The sequence below is a fragment of the Antedon mediterranea genome, chromosome 9 (assembly GCF_964355755.1).
Source record: "Antedon mediterranea chromosome 9, ecAntMedi1.1, whole genome shotgun sequence".
NCBI classification, from domain to species: domain Eukaryota; kingdom Metazoa; phylum Echinodermata; class Crinoidea; order Comatulida; family Antedonidae; genus Antedon; species Antedon mediterranea.
Genome location: NC_092678.1, coordinates 924,623 through 952,270, shown reverse-complemented (window position 1 = coordinate 952,270; position 27,648 = coordinate 924,623). Strand labels below are relative to the sequence as shown.

General features: G+C 35.1%; 5 protein-coding genes across 7 annotated transcripts; 3 read left to right on the top strand and 2 right to left on the bottom strand.

The window, feature by feature from the left end:
* Positions 1–176: 176 nt before the first annotated feature.
* On the top strand, positions 177–7,483 carry LOC140058992 (CMP-N-acetylneuraminate-poly-alpha-2,8-sialyltransferase-like). The gene is made up of 5 exons (XM_072104793.1): positions 177–216; positions 681–878; positions 5,911–6,003; positions 6,078–6,674; positions 6,915–7,483. Exons 1-5 carry the CDS (start codon positions 191–193, stop codon positions 7,171–7,173), a joined length of 1,173 nt encoding a protein of 390 aa, XP_071960894.1. The 5' UTR covers positions 177–190; the 3' UTR covers positions 7,174–7,483.
* Positions 7,484–7,683: 200 nt separating this feature from the next.
* Positions 7,684–10,673, top strand: LOC140059325 (cytochrome P450 2J5-like). Its single transcript, XM_072105203.1, has 4 exons — positions 7,684–8,129; positions 9,066–9,717; positions 9,973–10,300; positions 10,495–10,673. The coding sequence occupies exons 1-4, from the start codon at positions 7,720–7,722 to the stop codon at positions 10,671–10,673; spliced, it is 1,569 nt and encodes a 522-aa protein (XP_071961304.1). The 5' UTR covers positions 7,684–7,719.
* A 1,074-nt stretch (positions 10,674–11,747) lies between these two features.
* Positions 11,748–15,913, top strand: LOC140059605 (cytochrome P450 2B5-like). Of its 3 annotated transcripts, XM_072105579.1 has the most exons (5): positions 11,748–12,201; positions 12,394–12,549; positions 12,868–13,115; positions 13,308–13,635; positions 14,163–15,913. In XM_072105579.1, exons 1-5 carry the CDS (start codon positions 11,823–11,825, stop codon positions 14,354–14,356), a joined length of 1,305 nt encoding a protein of 434 aa, XP_071961680.1. In that variant the 5' UTR covers positions 11,748–11,822; the 3' UTR covers positions 14,357–15,913. The 3 variants fall into 3 exon arrangements, with proteins under 3 accessions (XP_071961680.1, XP_071961679.1, XP_071961678.1); XM_072105578.1 differs by having other exon boundaries at positions 11,748–12,141; positions 12,394–13,115; XM_072105577.1 differs by having other exon boundaries at positions 12,394–13,115.
* Positions 15,914–16,052: 139 nt separating this feature from the next.
* LOC140059604 (uncharacterized) lies at positions 16,053–22,405 on the bottom strand. Its single transcript, XM_072105576.1, has 13 exons — positions 22,301–22,405; positions 21,780–22,031; positions 21,047–21,478; positions 20,142–20,832; positions 19,887–20,024; positions 19,655–19,796; positions 19,357–19,539; positions 18,793–19,093; positions 18,120–18,307; positions 17,759–17,896; positions 17,381–17,548; positions 17,043–17,162; positions 16,053–16,710 (listed from the first exon to the last, which is right to left on the bottom strand). The coding sequence occupies exons 2-13, from the start codon at positions 22,003–22,005 to the stop codon at positions 16,528–16,530; spliced, it is 2,910 nt and encodes a 969-aa protein (XP_071961677.1). The 5' UTR covers positions 22,006–22,031; positions 22,301–22,405; the 3' UTR covers positions 16,053–16,527.
* A 562-nt stretch (positions 22,406–22,967) lies between these two features.
* LOC140059607 (uncharacterized) lies at positions 22,968–26,879 on the bottom strand. The gene is made up of 4 exons (XM_072105580.1): positions 26,496–26,879; positions 25,847–25,981; positions 25,495–25,569; positions 22,968–23,903 (listed from the first exon to the last, which is right to left on the bottom strand). The coding sequence occupies exons 1-4, from the start codon at positions 26,590–26,592 to the stop codon at positions 23,590–23,592; spliced, it is 621 nt and encodes a 206-aa protein (XP_071961681.1). The 5' UTR covers positions 26,593–26,879; the 3' UTR covers positions 22,968–23,589.
* Positions 26,880–27,648: the final 769 nt, after the last annotated feature.

Below are 27,648 nucleotides of genomic sequence, written 5' to 3'. Positions count from 1 at the left end.
ATCATTGGTCCGGAGGCGCGCGCATCGCTAATGTACATTTGCGCATGATCGTGTTCAAATACAATGTGTTAGATTATGAAGCCTAAAGTAGGCATGCGCACGATCGCCTGTTTTGAATACTATTGGGCATGTGGGAAATAAAAAAAAAATAACCGTACTTAATTGAACCTGACGAAGGCGGTTAAACGCCATGGATAGACATGTTCGTAAACAGAGGTTGGTAAACTATAAGACACTTTATTATTAGTGATCATCTTTACAATTTGAACAAACAATAAGAAAACTATCTAAAATAATTATTTGATTTACACGACACGTCATTGTTGAAGCACCGAGATCGAATGTTACTTGCTAGGCCTAGTAAATGATAATATGGTCCAGGAGGATGTTTCTAAAACTATTGAAGAATGTTTTTAATGTTTAGGCCAATATAAAATAAAGTTATAGACATAATTAAAGACGATTACAATACAGAAAGCAAAAGGCTTACATTCTACTATACATAATTCCGATATTTTCTAGTGATAAAATTCTTTCTAGTAGCCTAACGGCAAATTGTTGTTGTGAAACCGTGACCTTTGACACGTGCGTTCAAACATTGATATTGGACGTTCCATCATTTGATGAATTTTCAAAATATAAACAAATTTTGGTGACATATAAAATGTTTTGCTAAATAGAAATGCTGAACATATTGCTACGTCACATTGTCGTATACAAGCAATCCATTTGTTGTTAATGTTTTTGCTTGGATACTCTATTGCTTCCTACGTTGGTTTGTTAAACTCGTCAAACGGTAATTATGACAGCACAACGTTCAAAGAACGCCGACAGATGGCAGGATTGGATGTAACGTCATCAACGAAAAGGAAGCCCAGGTAAGTTGTAACATTTATCTATATATAAATTTACGTAAGGGCAAAAATCGGTAAATCGCGCCTTACTTCTAGAATTTTTACTCGATGGTATATAAAGTTGGTTCGTACTTTCGGTACTGATTTTAACCACCTGATGTAACCCTGTTTACTAATTAAATTAAGTTAGATAATTAGTTATTGACGATTAAAACGAATTTAGGTTCAACGATTTGCCCCAAATAGGGGTGTTTTCCGATCGTGGTATACACTGTCTAATGGATGTCCATCTTGAAAAATACCCGCCACAAAAATGCGAGGAGGCTTCGCATTTTCCTATCTCCTCCTACGATAATTGTTTTTAATAGCTGAAAACCGGTTGAACAGTTCGAGTACAGCATCATAATGTTGAAGACAGGCCGATTTTCTTTAAAAAATACTATTTTGATACATTTAATATACGTTTTTACAAATGTATTGATTTGTGATGAATGGAACATTCCAAATTATTTGGTTTAACCATACAGGTATAGATTTAGATTTATGGGCCCCCTTGGAGAATAAACATAAATAGTATTGCAATGCTGTACAATACTGTTAAGGTATTAACCACTTTTGATCGCAATTTGAATCGCAAATGTCTTACTGTGAGTGTTGGTACTGTTAGATGTAATATAAAAATATATACAAATAAACTTTATTACTGTGAGTGTGGGTAGGCCCTACTGTTAGATTATAAACATATAATATACAAATAAACATTCCAAATTATTTGGTTTAACCATAGAGGTATAGATTTAGATTTATGGGCGGGCCCCCTTGGAGAATAAACATAAATAGTATTGCAATGCTGTACAATACTGTTAAGGTATTAACCACTTTTGATCGCAATTTGAATCGCAAATTTCTTACTGTGAGTGTTGGTACTGTTAGATATAATATAAAAATATATACAAATAAACTTTATTACTGTGAGTGGTAGGCCCTACTGTTAGATTATAAACATATAATATACAAATAAACATTCCAAATTATTTGGTTTAACCATAGAGGTATAGATTTAGATTTATGGGCCCCCTTGGAGAATAAACATAAATAGTATTGCAATGCTGTACAATACTGTTAAGGTATTAACCACTTTTGATCGCAATTTGAATCGCAAATTTCTTACTGTGAGTGTTGGTACTGTTAGATGTAATATAAAAATATATACAAATAAACTTTATTACTGTGAGTGGTAGGCCCTACTGTTAGATTATAAACATATAATATACAAATAAATAAACGTTATTACTGACAGTTGCTTCTCAACGTTTGTATTAATTAATAATTTAAAAATATATAAACGTCGTAGTGGTGTATCGTAACACATGTACTTTACTATTTCAATCGACTATGACAGTGACAGTTCTAACAAAGTACCGTATTAAATCGCAAATGTTTTACTGTATTTAGTGGTATATTATTTATAGGCCTATAAAACATTAAAAACAATATTTCGTTACTGAGTGGATAAGAATATATTTTAAAATGTTTCCTCTTTGTACCTATCTTCTTCCCCCATCCCTCAACCCTTAATGTTACATACAAAACACAAATTGGGTTTTTTTAAATGAGTCCAAATAAAAAAATTTGACTCATTTTGTTTCTCTCTCGGAAGTAATTCCCAGGGTGCTAATTTTGGTTGACTACATAAATCATTGTGTATATCTATTCGTTTCTGTAAACGACAATGTATTATAGTCCTGCGGTACGTACATTTGAAATCTCCATTTTTTTCGCGCTGGAAATACTGTGTATTCGAGAACCATCTGTGGGCACGACCTAGATGGTACGCGAGCGAGGAGGCTTCGCATTTTCCTATCTCCTCCTACGATAATTGTTTTTAATAGCTGAAAACCGGTTGAACAGTTCGAGTACAGCATCATAATGTTGAAGACAGGCCGATTTTCTTTAAAAAATACTATTTTGATACATTTAATATACGTTTTTACAAATGTATTGATTTGTGATGAATGGAACATTCCAAATTATTTGGTTTAACCATACAGGTATAGATTTAGATTTATGGGCCCCCTTGGAGAATAAACATAAATAGTATTGCAATGCTGTACAATACTGTTAAGGTATTAACCACTTTTGATCGCAATTTGAATCGCAAATGTCTTACTGTGAGTGTTGGTACTGTTAGATGTAATATAAAAATATATACAAATAAACTTTATTACTGTGAGTGTGGGTAGGCCCTACTGTTAGATTATAAACATATAATATACAAATAAACATTCCAAATTATTTGGTTTAACCATAGAGGTATAGATTTAGATTTATGGGCGGGCCCCCTTGGAGAATAAACATAAATAGTATTGCAATGCTGTACAATACTGTTAAGGTATTAACCACTTTTGATCGCAATTTGAATCGCAAATTTCTTACTGTGAGTGTTGGTACTGTTAGATATAATATAAAAATATATACAAATAAACTTTATTACTGTGAGTGGTAGGCCCTACTGTTAGATTATAAACATATAATATACAAATAAACATTCCAAATTATTTGGTTTAACCATAGAGGTATAGATTTAGATTTATGGGCCCCCTTGGAGAATAAACATAAATAGTATTGCAATGCTGTACAATACTGTTAAGGTATTAACCACTTTTGATCGCAATTTGAATCGCAAATTTCTTACTGTGAGTGTTGGTACTGTTAGATGTAATATAAAAATATATACAAATAAACTTTATTACTGTGAGTGGTAGGCCCTACTGTTAGATTATAAACATATAATATACAAATAAATAAACGTTATTACTGACAGTTGCTTCTCAACGTTTGTATTAATTAATAATTTAAAAATATATAAACGTCGTAGTGGTGTATCGTAACACATGTACTTTACTATTTCAATCGACTATGACAGTGACAGTTCTAACAAAGTACCGTATTAAATCGCAAATGTTTTACTGTATTTAGTGGTATATTATTTATAGGCCTATAAAACATTAAAAACAATATTTCGTTACTGAGTGGATAAGAATATATTTTAAAATGTTTCCTCTTTGTACCTATCTTCTTCCCCCATCCCTCAACCCTTAATGTTACATACAAAACACAAATTGGGTTTTTTTAAATGAGTCCAAATAAAAAAATTTGACTCATTTTGTTTCTCTCTCGGAAGTAATTCCCAGGGTGCTAATTTTGGTTGACTACATAAATCATTGTGTATATCTATTCGTTTCTGTAAACGACAATGTATTATAGTCCTGCGGTACGTACATTTGAAATCTCCATTTTTTTCGCGCTGGAAATACTGTGTATTCGAGAACCATCTGTGGGCACGACCTAGATGGTACGCGAGCGAGGAGGCTTCGCATTTTCCTATCTCCTCCTACGATAATTGTTTTTAATAGCTGAAAACCGGTTGAACAGTTCGAGTACAGCATCATAATGTTGAAGACAGGCCGATTTTCTTTAAAAAATACTATTTTGATACATTTAATATACGTTTTTACAAATGTATTGATTTGTGATGAATGGAACATTCCAAATTATTTGGTTTAACCATACAGGTATAGATTTAGATTTATGGGCCCCCTTGGAGAATAAACATAAATAGTATTGCAATGCTGTACAATACTGTTAAGGTATTAACCACTTTTGATCGCAATTTGAATCGCAAATGTCTTACTGTGAGTGTTGGTACTGTTAGATGTAATATAAAAATATATACAAATAAACTTTATTACTGTGAGTGTGGGTAGGCCCTACTGTTAGATTATAAACATATAATATACAAATAAACATTCCAAATTATTTGGTTTAACCATAGAGGTATAGATTTAGATTTATGGGCGGGCCCCCTTGGAGAATAAACATAAATAGTATTGCAATGCTGTACAATACTGTTAAGGTATTAACCACTTTTGATCGCAATTTGAATCGCAAATTTCTTACTGTGAGTGTTGGTACTGTTAGATATAATATAAAAATATATACAAATAAACTTTATTACTGTGAGTGGTAGGCCCTACTGTTAGATTATAAACATATAATATACAAATAAACATTCCAAATTATTTGGTTTAACCATAGAGGTATAGATTTAGATTTATGGGCCCCCTTGGAGAATAAACATAAATAGTATTGCAATGCTGTACAATACTGTTAAGGTATTAACCACTTTTGATCGCAATTTGAATCGCAAATTTCTTACTGTGAGTGTTGGTACTGTTAGATGTAATATAAAAATATATACAAATAAACTTTATTACTGTGAGTGGTAGGCCCTACTGTTAGATTATAAACATATAATATACAAATAAATAAACGTTATTACTGACAGTTGCTTCTCAACGTTTGTATTAATTAATAATTTAAAAATATATAAACGTCGTAGTGGTGTATCGTAACACATGTACTTTACTATTTCAATCGACTATGACAGTGACAGTTCTAACAAAGTACCGTATTAAATCGCAAATGTTTTACTGTATTTAGTGGTATATTATTTATAGGCCTATAAAACATTAAAAACAATATTTCGTTACTGAGTGGATAAGAATATATTTTAAAATGTTTCCTCTTTGTACCTATCTTCTTCCCCCATCCCTCAACCCTTAATGTTACATACAAAACACAAATTGGGTTTTTTTAAATGAGTCCAAATAAAAAAATTTGACTCATTTTGTTTCTCTCTCGGAAGTAATTCCCAGGGTGCTAATTTTGGTTGACTACATAAATCATTGTGTATATCTATTCGTTTCTGTAAACGACAATGTATTATAGTCCTGCGGTACGTACATTTGAAATCTCCATTTTTTTCGCGCTTGAAATACTGTGTATTCGAGAACCATCTGTGGGCACGACCTAGATGGTACGCGAGCGAAGCGAGCGTGCCATCTAGTGCTAGAAAATTATCTCAAAGACACATTTCTGACTCGCACAATTGCATCTAGCGCACGTCGCACGCACATACGCACGCAGTTTAGATAATTTGTTTAAGTTTATTAATAATAATACATTTATTGATAATGTGTAAACTTTTTCACAGACTTTCAAGAGAACCGACTATTAAAAATCTAACAACACTTCTTGAAGCCAAGTTTAAGAAAACCATCAATTTAAAAAAAGTGTTAGAACTAAGGTAAATATAATGTGTCTAAACCGGACATTCGATTGTTAGATGTTCATAATAATTACTTTCTTATTCAATTTCAGAACCAGAGCAAAGAAAGAAGGATTTTCTTCCAGTATACTCATACCGGATAATCAAATAGACAAACCAATCAAATATGTCACTACTGTATTAAATGGCAATACAGCAACCGGAAAAAAGCTGACAAGAAAGAAGCTGACAAGAAAGAGGCCTTCAAGGCACTATCACGAAAAAAAGAGCTTGAAAAGTAACGCAAAAACAATTGCACCACAACGCACATGCGCAGTCATAGGTAATGGTGGGATTCTGCTAAACAGTGGATGTGGCGCTGAAATTGACGCACATGATTTTGTGATGAGATCAAACTTGGCTCCAATAAAAGAATTTGTGAATGATGTTGGCAACAAAACAAACGTAATGACTAACAACGGCTTTGGATCAAGACGTCTACTATACTGCGTTAAAAGTGACGATAAGTCGTGTGATCCAAAATTTCGAATTGAAAGGTTTCGCGAGTTTCCAAACGCTGTTATTTGGTTTTCAAAATCGCGTTTGCGCAGAGCCGATTACAAGACATTGGTAGACATTTTTCGAAAGCATCACTTGGATAATTTAATCGCGTACCCGCCGTTCAGGAATTTACAGCCCTTGCTGAAACGGTAAGAATAACGTAACGTGTAGCCATAGTTACCAAACCAATTTTATTGGAAGGATTTGACGACACAATGAGATAGTCATGATAATGTTCTGTTCTGTTTAATTATTGATTATCTCCACATAAGAATATCGCGTCTGTGTCCGCATTCTGCACCATGACTTTTTCCTTTTCCAAATGTTTTCTCCAGTTTGTTGCATTACACGATGTATTTGCATATTTCATTTCTGTTTTTTTTTTTTAGATTTTGGAGCGCTACAAACAGTCCGTCATCGGGGCTGTATCTGTACACAGTAGCATTACCGTTTTGCGATATGATATCATTGTATGGATTTTATCCGTTCGACACTGCACCTGACGGAAGAACAATTACATTTCACTACGACGGAAGATCTATTCGTAAATTTAATAACTCTCACAACATGCCGAGTGAATATAAGAAACTGGTAGAGATAAATAAACAGGGCTACGTTCGAATGGTTACAGACAAATGTGCTATCTGATTGATTGTTGTCCGTCTACAGCTTGGTTCATACGTAACGCAATGACGTACGCACAACGCAAGGGGTACGCGCAATACAAGGACGTGACGAAGAAGCTAGCTCAACGCAAGTAATTTTACCAATCACGCGATTGCGATTGGTAAATTCACGTGTTGCGTTGTGCCTACGTCGTTGCGTTGCGTGCAATTTAAGTACGTGTAAACCGAAGCCTTTAACGCAATGCGCAGATACTATTTGCAAACCGTATATTGTAGTGTACACACATTTTGTTTTGTGATTAAATTAATTAATTCTCACTACTATTGTAAGCTATACGTATTTGGTAAATAAATGAATAGTCTTCCAAGGTTGATAGTATTGTCGTCATTAAGATCTTTACGTAATTCCGGTCAATGGTCCAATCAAGCAAATAATACATTGTTAATCTGAAGAACTCTGTTCGGATTGATTGATTGATTGAGCCAACAATACACCGTGTATCATTAGGCCTACAGGTGTGAAGCACTCACTTAAAGTCTCGAGTTCTTTATACGCCATTCCACCATTATGGAAGAACAACATTTTTTTTCGGAGATTCCAAACTTGTACCTGAATCCTACCTTAATCGTTGTTTGTTTACTCGCATTCTTATCAATCATTTATTTAACAAAGCGGAAACGTAAACTGAATCTACCTCCTGGACCGCCTGCTGTACCGATACTGGGTTCGATTCCATGGATAGACCGTAAAAATCCTGTGAAATCGCTAGCCAGTTGGACCAAAGACTACGGACCGATTGTGACGTATTACATTGGTTCTAGGCGGTCTGTTTTGGTAAATGACGCTAAATTAGCACGAGAATTGCTGATAAAACATGCAGACGTGTTTTCACAACGAGCGGATATTCTGGCGGCTCGGATGAATTGGGGAGTTGAAGGTGAGAAAACAACACTTTACAACCAACAATACTTAACTTAGTAAGCTAGGTAGTGACTTAATTATTTAGATCCTAATTAGACTGTATTCTTAAAAAGGAGGAAAGACGTGAAAGAAAACAATAGATTTAATATTAGAACAATAGTACTTTAACAATAACTCTTAAAAATAATTAGATAATGATGATGATAATAGGTAGATAGATTTTATCACATTTATTATATACAATATTACAGGGAAAATGTTTGTGCTCGATTGTTGTCTCTTTTGGTTACACAGTATGATAAAAAATAATAATTATTTTAATATCTAAATTACGTGTTCCTTGCTTTCGTGAAGGACATACTGAGTCTAAATCCGCATTCTTCTGATCGACGGGATACCTGAGTATTAAATGATATCCGCAAAATGAAGTGATAACTTTCCGGGAGACTTGAAATAGTTTGACAAAACAAGTGTGATGTTCCCAAATATGGTAGTGATGTTTCCAAATATGGTAGTGATGTTCCCAAATATGGTAGTGATATGACAAAGCATGTCCATATATGGTTTCATCACATTTTGTTGTCACATAAAGTTTGATGTCTAGACAAGGCTTAATAAACAAGAAACGTTTATAGTTGGAGGTTATCATTGCAAAGTAATATTTCATCAATAACAGAGAATCCATTTTTAGGGTCAAATTAAATATTATTTAATGAATTCGATTTTCATACTTTATTAAAGCAGTAGTAAAGCTTTGGTTCCTACTAGAACGTAACGCAACGACGTAAGCGCGACGTAAGTAATTTAACCAATCAAAACCAATGGATTATTTGAATTTTCGTTTGTGATTGGTCAACTCGCTTGCGTTGCTCTATTGCGTTGCTTCCTAGTGGGAACCAAGCTTAACGTCTGCGTAATGAAATCTTTTTAGACATTTAGTAACCATAACGTCAACAAAATAAAAACTTTATTGATTATTATTTTTTAGGAAGCCTTGCTCTTGAAAACGGGATCGCTTGGAAAACTCATAGAAGATGGATCGTGACCGGTCTCCGCCATTTTGGATTGGGTAAAAGAAGTATTGAAGAACAAATTAGTACAGAAGCTGACAAACTATGCCATGAAATTGATCAAGAATCTGGAAAATTCTTTCCTAAAAAATACATCGAAAATGCGGTTTCCAATATAATATGTTCAATTAGTTTTGGTAAAAGATATGAATATGACGATTCTAAATTCCAAGGACTTCTTGAAGATGTAAACGCATTTTTCAGCTATTCACATTTTGGTAGAATTGAGGAACTTTTGCCTCTAATCATGAAACTATTTGTTAAAAGAAGACAACATGTTGCGAATATTATCGAGTTTTTCAATTCTCATATGAAAGAACATAAAAAAAACTTCGATAAAAACAACATACGGGATCTGATTGATATGTTGCTGTTGCAAAGTGAGCAAGAATCGGTTGAAGAAGAGCAGACTTTAAGCAGGTTGGGAAAATCGTCTGCTGTGAACAAAACGGACGATGTGGAGTCTCTTTGGCGCGCAATTCTGATGATCTTTTTGGCGGGAACAGACACTTCAACTAGTACAATTCTATGGTTTCTTCAGTACATGGTTTGCTATCCAGCGATACAACAACGGGTTAGTTACCGGCTTGCTTCTCAATAATGACGTACCGTAGTATACCGTAGTTATAACGTACAGCGAACACTAAACCATTATGTATCGGTACTTATTATTGCATTGTAACAGCCGATCTTACATTATGCAAACAAAATAATAAATACAAAATTAGTATTTAAACATGGGCCTAGGCCTAATTCAACAACCCTTTATCTCTTCTTTAAGATGCAATAAAATAGCCTAATAATAATGATTCAAATCGTTATCTTATAGATCCAACAAGAAATTGATACAGCTACTGGAAAGGAGCGATCACTAACATCAGGAGACAAACTAAAAGTTCCATATTTTGAAGCAACGATCTGTGAAGTGCAACGCTTGTCGAATGTTGCGCCTGCGCTCTTGGCTCACTGCACAAGCGCCGATTTCGTCGTCAATGGATACGATATACCAGCGAATACCAACTTCAATCTGAATTTAACTTCCATTCACACTGATCCAAAATACTGGGAAAACCCGTTGGAATTTAAACCTGAAAGATTCCTTGATGACGATGAAGCGATGTTTGTAAAGCAAGAGGCATTCATGCCTTTTGGTCTAGGTACGGTATCCTTTTGGTCTAGGTACGGTATCCTTTTGGTCTAGGTACGGTATCCTTTTGGAATTTTTTATTTTCTAACCTCATTCGTCATTGATAGTAGCCTACAATTGAGCTAGCAGTGTACAGTAATGCAATTTACTGAACTTAGATTAAATTGATTTAATTGAATTTATTATATTATTGTTGTCATTCAGGTCGACGAGCTTGTCTTGGTGAAAATCTCGCTAAAATGGAACTCTACATATTCCTGTCAAGACTTCTTCAGCGATATGATTTTGAACTTCCAGAAGGAGTCCCACAGCCTAGTTTTGAACCGATTACAGGGATCACTCAATGTCCTCAATACTATGAGATCATAGCAACACCACGATAAACTGTTGATACTTTTAAAAAATTATTAAAAACACATTTATTCATTAAGGCATATGGAAATAATGAGGTTTCTTAAAGTTCTAGAATTTTATAGTATACTTTTTCCTGGCCAGCATTATCTTTGGGGTGCCTCTGTCTTGGTTGTTGTCTCTGAGCACCCGGTCGTCTGTGGCAAGGCAAATGTGTATCCTGTTCCTTTGTTTGGTCACCTAGGTAGGGGTCCGGGACCGCGACAGAACGAGAACGGATGGGGACCCTCCAAAGAAATTGCATTTTATTTGTCAGGCATTTGTATGATTTGTTTTTATTTTTTTGAATGCGCCTTGAGCACTCTTGAGTGGTATGTGCGCTATAAAAATGAGAGAGAAAAAAAAAATAAATGCGACATAGAGACTGGATGCGCAGGACGCGTGCGCATCAGTATTTTGACGCATCACATTTCAAGTTTGCTGTTCATTTGTGTGTGTAACCTACGTTTTCAGTATTCATTTAAATTATTATATTTTCTTGTAGGTTATAGACTTTTTTTAAACAAGTGACCTATTGTATTCGAATTAGACCTTTAAACTTAAATGTTATTGTCATGACCTTTTAAACTTTTTTTAATGATGGTATTGTTGTGAATTGTTTAATTATATATTACGATTTGTTTCTTTTGTTTTTACCATTGTACACCATTGATAGAAATTAATAAATGTTGAATTAATATTGTGTACATTAAAATATAATATTGAATAGTCGTTACTAACCATTCAATAAAGTGTACAAAATAACATTCGCGATACAAGCTGTACATATTTTTTTTAAATGTGCTTATTATGTATCTATATAACATCAAAAGATATTACTTTTGTTTTGATAAATCCACAATTTCCAAATTGAAATCTTTCTTTCATCGACGTCACAAAAGGTTATCAAAATCATCCCAAAATGGGTCGAAAGCAAATATTATCTTATAAAGCTTCGGCTTAATATCACCTCTCTGATAGTTGAAATATTGAATAGCACGCCCTCTTCCGCTCTGTTAATTTTTTCATGTATAGCGCACCATATATTTTCCGTTCCATACCCGGGAGAAAAGTTTTTTAGACGCTGACGTACCACCTGAAAAGTTTTGTATGCTTTCATGATTTTATTTTCTATCTAAATAATGGTGGAGACATTATACTTGTTTCAAGGTTATCTTCAGAATATTAACAGCTTTACACTTTGTCTTATAATTCTACTATTAACGGCTGTATTTATCATATATACTCAAAGTCAAAGCGAAGGCCTACTAAAGTTACCACCTGGTCCACCAAGGCTACCTGTAATCGGTTCAATCCCGTGGATCGACCGTTCGAATCCTATCGGTACTTTTAAGAAGTGGGCTAAACAATACGGTCCGATTGTCACTTTCTACATAGGCTCTAAAAGGAATGTCATTGTTAATGATGCAAAGCTTGCTAAGGATTTACTAATTAAACAAGGTGATGTTTTTTCGGATAGGGCTGACCTAGTAGGCGTAAGAGAGAAGTTTGGTGTAAAAGGTAAGTAGGGGCCTAGGCCTAGTAGTAGTAAAATACTATTTTATTTACACTAAAGTCACGTGATGTAGGTCACCAGGTGGTATGAAAAGCTATTGTCGCCTTTTAATAATATTAGTAATTACTATCTAGGCTGCTGCAATACAGATTGGTGTTTTTGTTTGTTTTTGTCATTATTGTTCTTGCATTTGATAGGTGGTGTTATACTTGAAAATGGAGAGGATTGGAAAAGGCATCGAAGATGGTTGGTCACAAGTCTACGATTTTTCGGAATGGGTAAAAGAAGTATTGAGGAACAGATAAGTGTAGAAGCTCGTCAACTATGTCATTCGATTCAACAGGAAGACGGAGGTAAATTCTACCCTCTAACATGTGTTTTAAACGCTGTATCTAATATTATATGTTCTATGAGTTTTGGTAAACGATACGAGTATGACGACCCTAAGTTCCAAAACCTTCTTGATGACGTAAACGCTTACTTTAAGTACACGCACTTTGCTCGCATAGAAGAAGCAATACCATTTCTAATGCGGTTTCATTCTAAGCGTTACAAATATGTTAACAACATAATAGCATTTTTAAAATCACACGTTAAAGAACACATTGATACGTTCGATGAAAATAATATCCGGGACATTATTGACATGTTACTGCTCCAATTCAAACAAGATGCTAGTGCTGAAAACGATGCTGCGAAAACAGAATCTCCTAACACGGAAAGCGGCAGTTCTGATGCAAAAAAAGACGCCTCTGCAGCGGGGAAATCTGCCAATTTGGGAGGCAAAACCGCTTCAGACGATATAAATGACGTATGGCGTGCCATTTTGGGACTATTTTTAGCTGGGACAGAAACTACAACAAGTACCATTATGTGGTTCCTACTCTACATGATCTGTTACCCTGATGTCCAACAACGAGTAAGTATTTTGTTTTTAAATGACTACAACTACTACTTCTTCTAAAGGTCTTGTATAGTGTGTGCTATGTTGTCAAGATGAATATATCAAGTGCAAGATCATAATATAAATAAAGAAAAAAAATTATTTCCAGTAAATTTGTATGGTTAATAGTACACTCACAACATTTAAAAATGTAATTTCTTTTGTTAGATCAAGGATGAGATAGAGAGCGCAACTGGTGGAGAGCGCCCCCTAACCTTGCAAGACAAACCGAAAGTACCATATTTTGAAGCCACAATTTGTGAGGTGCAACGCCTATCCAACATTGCAGCCGTTCTTATCCCGCACAACACTACTGCTGATACTGTTGTAAATGGCTATGATATACCAGCTAATACTACTTTTAATATCAATCTATCTTTGATCCACATGGACCCAAAATATTGGGAAAACCCTGCTGAGTTTAAACCAGATCGGTTTCTGGATTCTGACGGAAAGACCTTCATCAAACACGACATACTTATGCCGTTTGGTGTAGGTAAGTCTTATTCCTCTAATCTTTTGTTTATTAAATGCTTTAGTTTAACAAATTTATCCTTAATGTTATACTATAGTTATGTTTTGTAAGTGGCCCATTGGTGTGTGTGTGTAGCCTACAGTATATGACCCTTGACCTAAGCGGAAAGTTTAAATTTCTATGTTTGTATCTGTTAGTGTTGATTAAATTATTGAACAGTATTGTTAGACATGCACAATTCAGTTATGTGCTGTGACAGTGTGTTTAAATTATTGAACAGTATTGTTAGACATGCACAATTCAGTTATGTGCTGTGACAGTGTGATTAAATTATTGAACAGTATTGTTAGACATGCACAATTCAGTTATGTGCTGTGACTGTGTGTTTATTGAACAGTATTGTTAGACATGCACAATTCAGTTATGTGCTGTGACAGTGTGATTAAATTATTGAACAGTATTGTTAGACATGCACAATTCAGTTATGTGCTGTGACAGTGTGTTTAAAAAAAAAATCAAATATAACTGTTTTCATAATTTTGTTGTAGGTAGACGCTCATGTTTGGGAGAAAGTTTAGGTAAAATGGAGATCTACATATTTGCGTCGAGACTTCTTCAGAGTTTCACCTTTGAACTTCCTGAATGCAGTCCTCGTCCAAGCTTTGAACCTGTTATAGGTATAACCTACACTCCTCAATACTTTGAAGTTGTTGCTAAGCATCAAAGTATTCAATCCAAATAAACTACACTCCTCAATACTTTGAAGTTGTGGCTAAGCATCAAAGTATTCAATCTTTAATAAAAACAGGTAATGTAAGGCAATCTAATAACAGGACACTGAGCTTGCCTTGCCAAGATAGGAACTTGTAACAGTCCTTTGATCTTATGTCTGGCTGCAACAAATACCAACAATACTGTACTATGTACATTTTGCGGGGTGTTTGTTGAGGGCATGGAACTGATAGTGTCGCAGCCACAGATAAACCCTTTGATATCTAGAGCTCAGCATGCTGATTGCCTTGGTTAAAGACACCTTCCCTACGTTTTTTAGATCTATTTTAAGATCACAAACTATATTTAATGTAAAAATAATACCATATGGTCCTATTGCGATATCTTTTTTCGTCTTTAAATGGTTAAAAATGTGAAAAATAAGTCGATTCTAATAATTATAGGGGCCTGCTATAAATCCCAAAATGCATTGCGCACGGATTGATATTTCTGCTTTTCTTCTGTAATTAACCCACTTTTCGATCGATCGCGAGGCCAAAACAAATGGAAGACTCCTAACTTTTCAGCGAAAATACCGGGTTTTCCCCAATTTGCATCAATGGAGTCTGGCAAAAATAGAAAGACAATTAATGCAGAAACTATACAACGTCAGGCTAGGTATATAGCTAGCGTACGATGTTTGTACGTTACCGATGTTTACCAGATAGGCCTACAAAATTAAGCCTAGCTAGGCTAGGCCTAAAGACCGTCCACGAGAGGTCAGTCGCCGCGAGCTACTTAGGTAGTGCATTGTTTCTCACTTTTTATCATAATTTACCATAAAACGTACATTTAAGACAAGGAATGACATGGTTTATTATTTTTACAAAACGTCACAAATTGTAGGGAAGGTGTCTTTAACTTTACCATTATTTTTTATTTGTTCTGATGAAAACTCCTTAATATTATTTAAATATGCTATATTATAGTATAAAAATGTATTGTAATATTACGGCCAGATACTTGGTGGTGACCCTTGAGGTTTCCATATAGCAAACCAAAGCATATCTTATTTACCTATTCATTTGTTGACAGAAGGGTATGATTTAGATACAGTAGTTTTAACTGTTTGGCAATATTATTCAAACAACAAATTATTCTATGAATAGAATTAAAAAGTATTTTCAAAAAATAAAATTAAAAAAAAAACGTTTTTACAACAATTATTCCAAAGCTCTTTTTTAGTTATGTGTGTGTTTTTATACTGTATTTTCTTTCATTATATTAATTCATTTGTTTTATTTTGTTCCACTACGTAGTGTGTGCTACTGATAAAAATATATACACACCCTGCTCTATAAGAAGTAAGGTGAATTATTAGGTTAGTTACAGGCCTTGTCCTTTGAAAATCATTGGTGTGCTACAAATTGCACTCCTCAATACATTCAGGTGTGCTGTTTGTATGTTGGTGTGTATAAGTTTACCAAATTTAAACGTGTTGTAAATCGCACTCCTCAAGGGCAGTTTAGGAGTGTGTTAAAAGACAAGGCCTGCTGCTGTAGATATAGCTGCTTTGTTTCTTTTTCTCTTTCTGTACATAAAGTGCATTATAATGTCTCTGCATGTTTATATTCTCCCTTTTGGTTTCTGTATTATTTCCTGTGCACAAAGAATTGAATACCCGTATTAAATTATAATCAAATAAATATATACTGTAGTAGAACATTTATACTGTATGTTTTTATTTGGTTTCCATTTATTTTCCAAATAATAATGAAATAAATTTTGTTCTATTCAGGAATGATTTTGCCAGTGTGTAATAGAATGCCATCCATCCATGTAATCCCTTATACTGGCGCTTAAATATCTAATTAATATTAACACTTTTGTCTTGGTTTCCATCTCAGAAATACCTGTGACCTTTTTTAAATAATCTATCTTGTAAATAATATTACGAGACTTTAGTTTTTAGTCGCGTGGACGCGACTCTATAGTTCACTATGTCGGTCGGTCGGTCTGTCGGTCCGGTATCACTATGCGTTTTAGCACGCGACTTATGGCTGTTGGCCTTGTTATCTGCTGGTATCAGTCATTTTCTTGGCATGTCCTTCATTGAATGACATTTCTTGCTAAAGTTTGTTGAATTTTGTCTTTGTTCCCATCTCATAAATACCTCTATATATTTAAATAATAATAATATTGCTAGACTGTTTTTGTTTTCCATTGTTTAGTTTTTATGCTTTCACTATTTAGTAATTGTTCTTCCTTTCTTTTACAGCTTATAGTTTCATATAACAATCGGCGACATTTCTTGCCGTTTTGCAACATTTTCTTGAATTTTGTCTTGGTTTCCATCTCAGAAGTACCTCTCTGTTTTGTAATAATCTAGAAATAATTAAATAAAAATGTATTAACTTATTTTTACTAAATAATGCACGTCCGCAGCCAGCATGAGGCAAGTGCCTCGTCTGAAATTTTTAATTTTCACTACCCACCCCAATTCCCCAGCACAGATCATCATATTTTATATTAATAATTATATCTAAAGCATCTATGCATCGTCTTTTTTAACCTCTTAGTACGACCTTGTAATATCATGCCCCTCCCCCTGTTGACATTTATTGCCAAAAACCAAACCTGGTTGACAAGCTTTTTAGGTTTGATCCAATTTGAATTATGCCATCCTAATAAAACCAAATATTGAATCAAGTACGAACCTCATCCGTCATCTCGAGAATAAAGATAAGTTGCGCAACATTGTTAGATACCGCCCTCAATATTTTGTTGGTTGGTATAAAAGCTAGAAAAACGAATGTCCACTCCAACAAATGATATGTCTGAAAAGCAGAATAATTAAAATGTAAGATCACTCTATGTTATGGTTGTAGAACAGTATGAAAAAATCATAAATTACAACTACTCTGAGAATGTTCACAATGCCATGTTTGCAACGTATGCCGGCAAATGTGTTCATAGTTGTGAATATTTATATTAAACTTGTGTGATGCATTGTGTACTATACTGTACTTTTTCTGTTTCTTCATCAAAGACATACCTCTGTATAGAACTCTGCCATTTCTTGTGCTATGGTCACCACCTCTTTGTGGATCTTGTCATGTTCTTCATTGCTGCACCAACTGCATGTCCTCATCTCACCAGATGTTGAAGTACTTTTGATGGCAATTGTGGGTTTGTCGGAGTTCTGTCGGATTTCTTTTGTATGCTTTGAAAAAAAAAAAATACAAAATTTTATAACTAATCTTATTCCTAATACTTTGTTTCCACTGGAGACACAATGGCAGAATGTAATGCAATGCAAACGGTTTGACCAATCACAAGCGGTGGATTATTCAAACTGTTGCTTGTCATTGGTCAACTTGCTTGCGTTGCATCATCCTTGTTTTATGGCGACCACACATCAAAGAATAATTACCATTTTAGTAAGTAATCGAATGACGCCTCTCTCAATTTTAGTGAATATTGATTTGGTTGACAACTTCCTGAAATCTGTAGCTTTGGTGAGAATCTCATCCTTAGTAACGCCAAGGGCTACTGGGTACAGTTCAACGACCTGCAAAATATGAACGTCAACACTCTTATTAACTTTTACTCTCGACTACTTGAACAAGTCATTTGGCCTATAAACAGTTTATTTATACTGTCAAATGTGCATAATTAAAAAAAGAGAAGGGTAGAGGGTTGCATCCCGGTATTCTCTACCAGTTGAATCACGGAAATCAAACCATTGTCCTATATCGTAATTAAATGAAACTAAATATCTGAATAAGACTCACTTCATGAGTTTTAGCTGCTTGGTTGCAGGATGGTGAATAGTAGTGAGGCCTTAAACAAACCCAGCAGAAGCTCTTGCCACAAACACACACCATATTAGGACATCCACCGTTCTTCTCCATAGCTCGTTTACAGTGTGGACACCGTTTAACTTGTACAGAGGAGATTCTGTGTTCTCGCTTGTCTGACTCTGAAAAATTACAATATGTAAAATATTTATGCAATGAAAATAACAGTATTGTTCTTAAATTTGTATTTATTCTGAAATATAAGGATTGTAGGTTGTTTTTTTCTGGTGTCTGACGGAGGTTACAGACAATATGCTATCTTTCAATTGTTTTGTCACTCATATAGAAAATGACAATATGCTATCTTTCAATTGTTTTGTCACTCATATAGTAAATGACTAACATTTGTTCTAACAACATGACTATGTGGTGTAGGTTTTTTTTTATATATCTATATATATATATAAATCCAAAGGCAAATTACTGGAACAATTGACAATGCTGTGGGTATCAGTGGCTGGATCTCAATGGAGATACAAAAAAAAAAAAAAAAAATCAAAACGATAAAGTAACCAGCCAGAAAAGTTAGCAGAGCTTTCGGGCAAAAAGATGAATGAATGATACAGTAGAATTAATTTACTAGAAATAATACTAGTTTTAAACTGACCCATTTTTTTAATTGTCCTGACATACTCGTGAGCTTGTTTACAGAGTGCTGGCCAATGTACGTCGCCTTTACATTCTAAACACCAAGATTTTCCGCACTCGCAAGGAACAAACCCTTGTTCCATGTCTCTGCTCAGCTGCACTCGCCCTACGTAACCGCAATTCGGTTCTGGACACCAAATCCATGTTGGATCACTTTCCACCATTCTGATTTCCTTGTGAGTAGTGTGGTTTTGGAATTGTTCAGTTGTTGTAAATGACATTAATGTTGGCGTGGCAACGATAACGTCACATTTGTATTCCTACAGTTTGAAAGAAATAGTAATAGATGGTTCTAATTGGGGTCATATAGATTAGTGCTTATTTTACAATCCGAGAGTCATGGGTTCAAATCAGGTCATGTATGAAAAGAATGGTTCTCACTGTCAACTTGTGTCATAAAATATTAATTCCATTTTATGACTTACTGGACACAGGATGGTGCAATCACCTCGTCCAATTCATTTTATGACTTACTGGACACAGGATGGTGCAATCACCTCGTCCAATTCATTTTATGACTTACTGGACACAGGATGGTGCAATCACCTCGTCCAATTCTTGTTCGAATGTGGCATCTCCAGCATTCTTCGCAAAACCAATGCTGACACGAGTTCAAAGCACTTGCGGATACTCCACCATTAGAGGGCAGCAGATCAGCATAGCAGATTCCACATGTGTCTGGTTGCTGCACAATTTCTGTCGTAATCTAAGGAACAAAAAACTCTTTGTAGATTCCCAAATATCAAAACGAAAGTTATGTATGAGCCTACTCTCAGAAACATAGCATACAGTAATGAAAGTATTTTAGATTGTAAACTTACCTTTGGTGGTACTGTTTTAGCATGTCTCTGATACAGGTCATTTGGGCTTATAACCTCTGACACTTGTTGTAGATGGGTTTGAAGTGATTTGAAGGAAAGATGCGACAGAGGATTATTCAACGTTTTGACGTCCGTGTAAATCCTGCAAAAAACAACATCAAGTACATTTATAGTTCAACAGAACATTGTGTAAACGTGACAGAATAGGAAATGCAGGATGAAATGTACTTACAAGTTTTCTGGCAACTGCTTCATAATCTCCTTGACTACGGCAATGATGTCTGTAACAGAGAAGCTTCTGTTGTCTTTCTGCAGCAAGTTACTCATCAGTAATTCATCGGCGGTGGTGTTCAACCCAAACAAGCGAACTCTGTGATAATTAAACATTTGATGTTAAACATATTTTATACTGTTGTAATATTAGGATTTGTGTCATGTAGACCTCGTCCACTGTTGATTTAGAATTTAAACAAATAAAATGACCAACCTAAATTCTTCGACTTCTTCAATAGACGACTCTTCGTTCTCGGCCCATGAATAATTTGTGAACCCCTCTGTATCGTTAGAAAAAATGACAAAGATTCTTTTCCCCATTTTCTTGATTTCCTTGCAAGATTTCTCCATTCTTCGTTCTTTAAGGATCTCAAGAAGATGTGATGTCACGTCAATTATAAACTTTCGTGGTGTACTAGCGCCCTCTATGTAGTCATTTCCGAATGATTGAGTCAAGTTTTCAGATGTAGTGCAAGGCTTCTGGATGAGTATTGATCTTGTTGGTGAGATTGTTGGAACGCTGTTGGCTACCGTATTGGTTACCACTTCATCAGGTGCATGTGCCTCAGTATTTGTGGTAGTAGTAGGTGTAGCTGGTGGAGTTATGAAGTATTTTCTATCTTTTCTTGTATTTTTCCTTTCCTCACATTTCAAATCTTTTTTTAATTTGACTGATTTTTGTGATTTTGTTGGTTTTTTAAGAATATTAATAAAGTCTCCTAAAGATGGTGCTTGTGATTCTGAATCTCGCACATAGATCATGCTTTCTTCATCACCTAGGTAACCGTCATCAGTGTCAAAGTGATCGCAATATTCAGGGGCGTCTTCTGCTGCCATTTTTTCTGAGTTGAAAAACGTGTTTTGAGTTTTCTTACAGGTGTCTCTAACTTCTACTTTTCCTATATCTAAAAAGAAAATAAATGAGAAAATAATTACATATATGAATAACCTAAAACATTTATTTATTAAAAATTTGACAGCCCAAAAGGAAACCATGGGTCCCAAACAATATAATAAATATTTAAAAAGTATATACAAAAACAGAATAAACTAAATAATGTGTTGTGAAACCAGCAAAAGAAATGATAAATTTCACTCAAAAATTAATATTTTATTTACCTCTGCAATGTCGGTTGTAATCTCTAGTTTTAAAGTTTGGAAATTGGTCTCTTGATCGTTCATAAGAGATTTCGTACTTTAGACGTGGAAGTGGTTTTGGCATTTCAACCTCCTCAACTTGATTAATCGTACGTTTCTTGCGATTTCCGCTATTTCTTTTAGCGTTTGATACTTTTGCGTTTTCCTCCGCTTCTAATAGGTTACGTGCGAGGGCGTACCTCTTGCGTGGCGTCTTTGAGTGAATTTCTCCTTTACTTTTATGGATCCCAATGCAATCTGTTCGGTATTTACCAAAATAGCCCACGCTGTTTTCAACTAAAACTACTTCAAATTTGTTTGTCTCGTGCGAACTATCAAATTTAATATTTTCCTTTAAAAGGTTTGGTAACTGCCAGCGCTTGTGTTTATTAAGGGAGTAGGGAATTGTGTGATCTGAAAAGAAAGAACAAACGTTACAAGTAATGTGTTTTAAAGCTCTGTCTGCACTATCAAACTAGTTTGACAAAGAAGTGTGATATTCCCAAATATGGTAGTGAAATGACATCATCATGTATAGATATGTGCACATCACATAAAGTTTGATAGTGTAGACCGAGCTTTATAAAACAGAAAACATGTCTGAGACTGCAAAATAAATACAACTGTTACAGATACAGAAGTATTGTTGTTGAATAGGTGGATATGTATTAATGTGATTTTATTCTGCTGTAAGTAAACAAGTAAATTAATTTACCTCGGCCAGGACGGTTTCCAACTTCTAATCCTCCATCTTCAAATTGTTCTTCAAATTCTGTCAATATCTCTTCTTTTTCTGCGTACTCAATTACATTGTTGTTATATTCTACTTGCTTTTGTATCAGACCAACCTCTGAATCATGGTAATTGTAGAAGAATGCTCCACGATGTCGTCTCAACGTTGCTCCGGTTGTACGGCCAAATTTTTGACGTTTTTGCCCCATGATAATAATAGTTTTTGTTTACTTTTCTATGGAAATGTAAAATATTTAGTTTTTCGTTTAATACCTGAAATTGCTATCTATCTGTATAAACCGACATTGCTGTAGTTTCCTTTCTTATTCTTATAGTTTCTAAAGCTAAAGTTGTTTTCTTCTAGAGCTAGTATAGACAATTTATATTCCTAAAACACTGTGCCTTGTCTACACAACACTACTGCAGCCTAGCCTTTATTATTAATATTATATTAAGTAGTTTCAGTCAGTTTCATAATATTTATAGCTCAATAGAAATACTTACAGTTGTCGGTGGGTTCTTCTCTGTGTATAGTATGTGTGTGTGTAAAATGATTTGGCTGTTGCTGAAGTTATTTCGATCATTTTTATATGTTATGTATTTCTCAACCGTTGTGCAATTCTCTGTTGATTGTATCTACCGTGTTGTAAATAAACGTTACATCATCGCGGAAGTAATGCATGGATGGGCACAGTTCAAAATAAACCGATAGAGGGCGGTATAATAGTTAGTGATAATAAAACCGCAGCGTTTTATTTGTTAATATTTAATAATCTTGTAGGCCTATGTAATATTTGTTCATCCGTTTATTTAATTATAGTGATTATTTTAAGGGCATGAAGATGGTGGCGTTTTTGTCTATTATATATATACGTAACTTCGAATGTGTTACTAATATCAAAAAATATGTAGACAACAGTTAGAATTACGATACAACCAAATATTTTTTATAGAGATATATATAAATAAATATATAATATGTAGTGTGATGTCAACAGTTGATTGAAAATAATTTAGGAGATAAAATTAAAATTATTTTAATAGTACGGCAGAACATTATAATTTATATTATAATATAAAGTTTTGTAGTAGGCCTACTCTTAAAATAATCATTCCTATTATAGGGAATTCACATATACCATGAGATAGAACACACAAAAACAATCAATAATAAGCGTTCGTTTCGTTTTATTATTTCCTTGCGTATATTACAATGATTAATGTATTCTGTCCGTGTATCTTTCTTTCTCTTCCGATATATATGACATAGTGTTGTTTTCGGTGACTATCTATAAAGCTTGGTTCCCACTAGAACGTAACGCAAGGACGTAAACGCAACGCAAGCGTTTTAACCAATGACAAGCGAAGTTATAGACAGTTAGCAATCACAAGCGAATAAGCCATCACTTGTGATTGGTCGTTGCGTTACGTCCTTGCGTTGCGTCGCTAGTGGGAACCACGCTTTAACGAGTAAATCCCTGAACGTCCAATTGTAATATTTGAATGCTTTGATATTATAAAATTATATAATCCAGAAATCGTTCCCTTATTGCTTTATTTGCGATTAATTTAACAATGACAACACACATTCTTTGTTACTACATTTTACCATAGTCTTAAAGCTCGGTTGCCACTAGCGACGCAACGCAAGGACGTAACACAACGCAAGTGATTTGACCAATTACAAGCGATGGGTTATTCGAACAGTTGCTTGTCATTGGCCAACTCGCTTGCGCTGCGCGTACGTCCATACGTTGCGTCTCTAGTGGCAACCACGCATTGTGGCCAATAAACTATTTCGTCGTTTCTCCTCCTCCTCCTCCTTCATGTTGTTCTTTCTCTTTCAATACGTCATCATAACTTGGTAAAATAAATGTGTCTGTTTGCGTCGTCGATGACATCATAAATAATGGGTACGGGTGTTGTGATAATGTACCATCCGGGCTATTTACTGCTTCCGTGTAGTTCGGAGGGTTGTCGCCGCCGTCGACGGGTTGGCTGTTGCCGTCGTCGTTGTCCCTACGATGACCGTCTTCGACCGAACGTCTTGTACTTCTAGGACGTTGTCGCTTACGTATTAAACTGTTGCGGGAAATTCTATGCTTTCCTAAAATTATAAAATAAAAAAATTTTAATTAGTAATTTATAAAATAATGTCTTCTAACTCATCAAATCAAAATCTGGGACGGGATTCGATTCGATTAATTTGACAAGAAATAGTGGTAAACGGAACTGGGCGGTGTCCCGATACCCCCACCTTAATAGTGGTAAACGGAACTGGGCGGTGCCCCGATACCCCCACCTTAATAGTGGTAAACGGAACTGGGCGGTGTCCCGATACCCCCACCTTAATAGTGGTAAACGGAACTGGGCGGTGTCCCGATACCCCCACCTTAATAGTGGTAAACGGAACTTGGCGGTGCCCTCCCCCCCCCCCCCCCCCACCTTAGGCCTACTACCTTTGGGTTTCTATTCCACGTACAATGATATATCAAGGAGACTAGTGAAATATTACATCTACCTTAATTTGCAATGTACATATATTATTATTATAGCATTGATGAGATTAAAAGGATAAATACAATGACTTTGTACAAAGCAGATGTTTATTATGATGGACTGAGTGAGTGAATAATTGTTATATAAAGCAATAATCTGATGATTCATCGTGTTAAGGAAACAAAGACTCCTTAAAATAACCATACAAAAATAATAGAAACATTTAACAACACACGTGAAATAAAACGAGCGCCGCGAATAAAACTTGTTAAAGCGTAGTTCCCACTAGCGACGCAACGCTACCTACTATGCGCGCAAATGCCCTTACAATAAATGTGCATGCCCCACCCGTTTTCCATTCCACTACGCAACGCAATATAATAAGCGCAGCGCAAGTAATTTGCTCAATCGTCGCGACTTGATGAATCGCTTGTGATAGTAGGCCTACAGTGCCCTTTTTGTCGTGTTAATAACAAATTCACCTTAACTTATTGGCTTTCTTTTAAAGCAAATTGTTTGTATCGTTAAGGACTTGAAAATAATGTACCAATTTGACATTATTTTGACAAGTTCATATTATAATAATAAGTAATATAAGTTGTAAACCTGCAGGCATATTATCATTATAAATAAGCAATGCATTTGCACGTTTCCTGTTTGCTACTTAAACATTCATTGAAAGGTCGTAGGCATGTTATCTTTTAAAATAAAGACTCTTCATTTTGTTTTGTATCAATACTAATTAAGACGATCACATTCTAGTTGTGACTTGAATTAGTTAAATAACCCTTATATTAGAAAATACAAACTCATCGATACGTGCGACCATTGTTAATCGTACAACTTATTTTTAAATGCATCACGTAGTCACTGTGATTCACAGTGACTACGTACAAAGTTGACGCCCGCGTACCTTAATATTTCATCAATATTTAAACGCGCGTTTTAAATTGTTGTGTCTCTTTTCATGTTATTTTGAAATAGTCTCATTTAAATACAGTTTTCATGAAAGTGACAACCAACTTTGTCTTGAGGCGTTGTTCATATTTGACTTTTCAGATTACATTTATTTATAATCCAGCCTTCTGCCAAATGCAATGCAAATATAAAAAAACGCCAGGGTCACTTTAAAGCCCATAGGCTACGATATAACACGTTGTTCAATGCGCGAAAGCTTAGTAATCAAAATGGCAACTTACGATTATACACTCTTAATATAATCCATATGAGCACTGGGATCAGGATGATCAGACCAATTATAGACTCTCTCAAAACTATATCAAATACGAAAATAAAAACTGTTTCATTCTCTACGTTCTAATAATGGCCTATTTCACATCGCATGGCAAAACTCCCGAGTTTTTACACGCACTGGGAGGCGCGCGCGCACACCATATAAAACGCACGCAGTGTGTTTAAACTCTGCAGCTTTGCATGCTAGGAAGATGTGGAAGTGATCTAAGAATCTGCATGTAAATAAGGCAATAACTAACACACAGCAAAATAGCGAATGATACTCGCGTCGCAAGACTATAAATGACGATAACTTACATGATTTGTCGTGTTTATCACAAGATTTTCCGTAGTAACCCGGATCACATTCACACCTTGAGAATGCCGCTAATGGGTCACAATGACCGTTGACACATCGATATGTCACGTTACGTGCTCCATCAAAACATGTTTCTAGAAGATTAAAGATATTTATAGATGTTGAGGCTGGTCAAAATAGCCAACATCACGCCCCCCTCGTTTACAACAAATTCAGCTTACCTAACAACCTTGGTGGAGACATTATATAATATACTGATTTAATTGGTGTTGTTGACACTATAATGCCGATCCAATGATTGAGCCCAATCGTCGAACAGTCCCCCTCGTCGGACAAGGTTCTCGTCGGACGAACAGGACCTTCTCGTCGAACAGAGTCTTCGTGTCGACTGGACCTCTCGTTTATAACTAGACCCATCATCGAACATAGTCCTTGTCGTCGTTTAACGGAACTTTCTCGTTAGAGTTTTCGTCAACTGTGCCCCTTGTCAAACATGCCCCTTGTCAAACATGCATTGTTTGTCATTATATCACACTGGCATAGGACCCCTTATCACATCCCACTGGCATAGGACCCCTTATCACAGTCTTAGATTTTCTTTAAACAAATTATTATGACTAAAGAATGCATGTTGTCATTAATACTTACTTGACTTCTTGGAAGAATAAGTTGCGTCAACGGTTGCAAAAAGTACAACAGCAGTAAACACTCCAATGTATAAAAATAGTTGCTTATAACTCTCCATTTTCTTGGTAAATACAGAAATATTGAGACACCGGTACTGTTGTACTAGTCTTAAGCAAAGAAGACCTGGTATACCCTGGTATAGGCCTTAACGAATGTTGGAAGTACAACAACAATAGTCTGCTTGCCCTGTGTGGACGTGCTAATCGTGCGGTAGAAGTGTCTGGTATTGTCTGTTTTGTACACTATCATCTATCTACTATAATAGCACGTATACAAAATAAGAGTTAGTACCACCAGTTCCTTATTGTTAAAACTATAATTCTTCCTGTTTGTAAAAAATGTAAATTACGTCAGACGACAAGGAAGTTAGTCAAAAGACTGGTTTTGCACAGTCACTCGACTCGACACCAAAATAGAATTGTTGATACTATACTACTAAAAGTAGATGGATTGATTGGTCTATTGTTGTAAGTTGTACTTGTAAAACTACCTTTTCACGGTGACTATTCGTCCATTACAACTGACTTTGTGTTGTTCTAACAATATTTAGTTTCAGTGCAGTATGTGGGTTTGAAGGACTGATACTCGGTAAACAAAACACCAATTTTTAACACATTTTATTTTGCGTTGAGGTTACATGCTTGCATAGCGTCCTTGTGGAATATACGTTTTATATGAACCGCCAACTTGGACGCAACGCTAGGACGTAAGCGCAACGTATGTGATTTGACCAATCATAAAAGATGGATATTCCGAACTGTCGCTTGGGATTGGTCAACACGAACTAAGCTAGCAAAAGGTAAATCCCCAAATGATCGTAAAATCCAAACGGTACTGGTATGATCAACTTCTTTAAAACGTTAAAAGTTACAAATAATTCTTTTTTTTGTGAAGGGTAACCGTCTTGTTGATGTTTGAATGACTTTAATTGCTTAAAGCGATGTTTGTGTGTGCTTCTAATTGTGTTGAAAGTATAATTTACAAAACACGATAACGGTATTAGTTATACATAATGCCATTAAACATACAAACATTCTCGGTAAAAATGATCCAATTACGGTATTCATGTACTGTTTACATTAGCAATTTAAATGACGAGCAGCAGCAGCGTTGA

Coding starts and splice junctions, on each gene's coding strand:
- LOC140059325 (XM_072105203.1), top strand. CDS start 7,720: ATGGAAGAACAACATTTTTTTTCGGAGATTCCAAACTTGTACCTGAAT. Junction 8,130..9,065: donor AACCAACAATACTTAACTTA/GTAAGCTAGGTA, acceptor TTTTTTAGGAAG/CCTTGCTCTTGAAAACGGGA. Junction 10,301..10,494: donor ATTCATGCCTTTTGGTCTAG/GTACGGTATCCT, acceptor GTTGTCATTCAG/GTCGACGAGCTTGTCTTGGT.
- LOC140059607 (XM_072105580.1), bottom strand. CDS start 26,592: ATGGAGAGTTATAAGCAACTATTTTTATACATTGGAGTGTTTACTGCT. Junction 25,570..25,846: donor TGATAAACACGACAAATCAT/GTAAGTTATCGT, acceptor TATTTGATATAG/TTTTGAGAGAGTCTATAATT. Junction 23,904..25,494: donor TATATTAAGAGTGTATAATC/GTAAGTTGCCAT, acceptor TTATAATTTTAG/GAAAGCATAGAATTTCCCGC.
- LOC140058992 (XM_072104793.1), top strand. CDS start 191: ATGGATAGACATGTTCGTAAACAGAG. Junction 217..680: donor AGACATGTTCGTAAACAGAG/GTTGGTAAACTA, acceptor TTTGCTAAATAG/AAATGCTGAACATATTGCTA. Junction 6,004..6,077: donor AAAAAAGTGTTAGAACTAAG/GTAAATATAATG, acceptor ATTCAATTTCAG/AACCAGAGCAAAGAAAGAAG.
- LOC140059604 (XM_072105576.1), bottom strand. CDS start 22,005: ATGGGGCAAAAACGTCAAAAATTTGGCCGTACAACCGGAGCAACGTTG. Junction 19,094..19,356: donor ATTGCACCATCCTGTGTCCA/GTAAGTCATAAA, acceptor TTCAAACTGTAG/GAATACAAATGTGACGTTAT. Junction 18,308..18,792: donor CAGGACAATTAAAAAAATGG/GTCAGTTTAAAA, acceptor GTAATTTTTCAG/AGTCAGACAAGCGAGAACAC.
- LOC140059605 (XM_072105577.1), top strand. CDS start 11,823: ATGGTGGAGACATTATACTTGTTTCAAGGTTATCTTCAGAATATTAAC. Junction 12,202..12,393: donor AGAGAAGTTTGGTGTAAAAG/GTAAGTAGGGGC, acceptor TGCATTTGATAG/GTGGTGTTATACTTGAAAAT. Junction 13,116..13,307: donor ACCCTGATGTCCAACAACGA/GTAAGTATTTTG, acceptor TTCTTTTGTTAG/ATCAAGGATGAGATAGAGAG.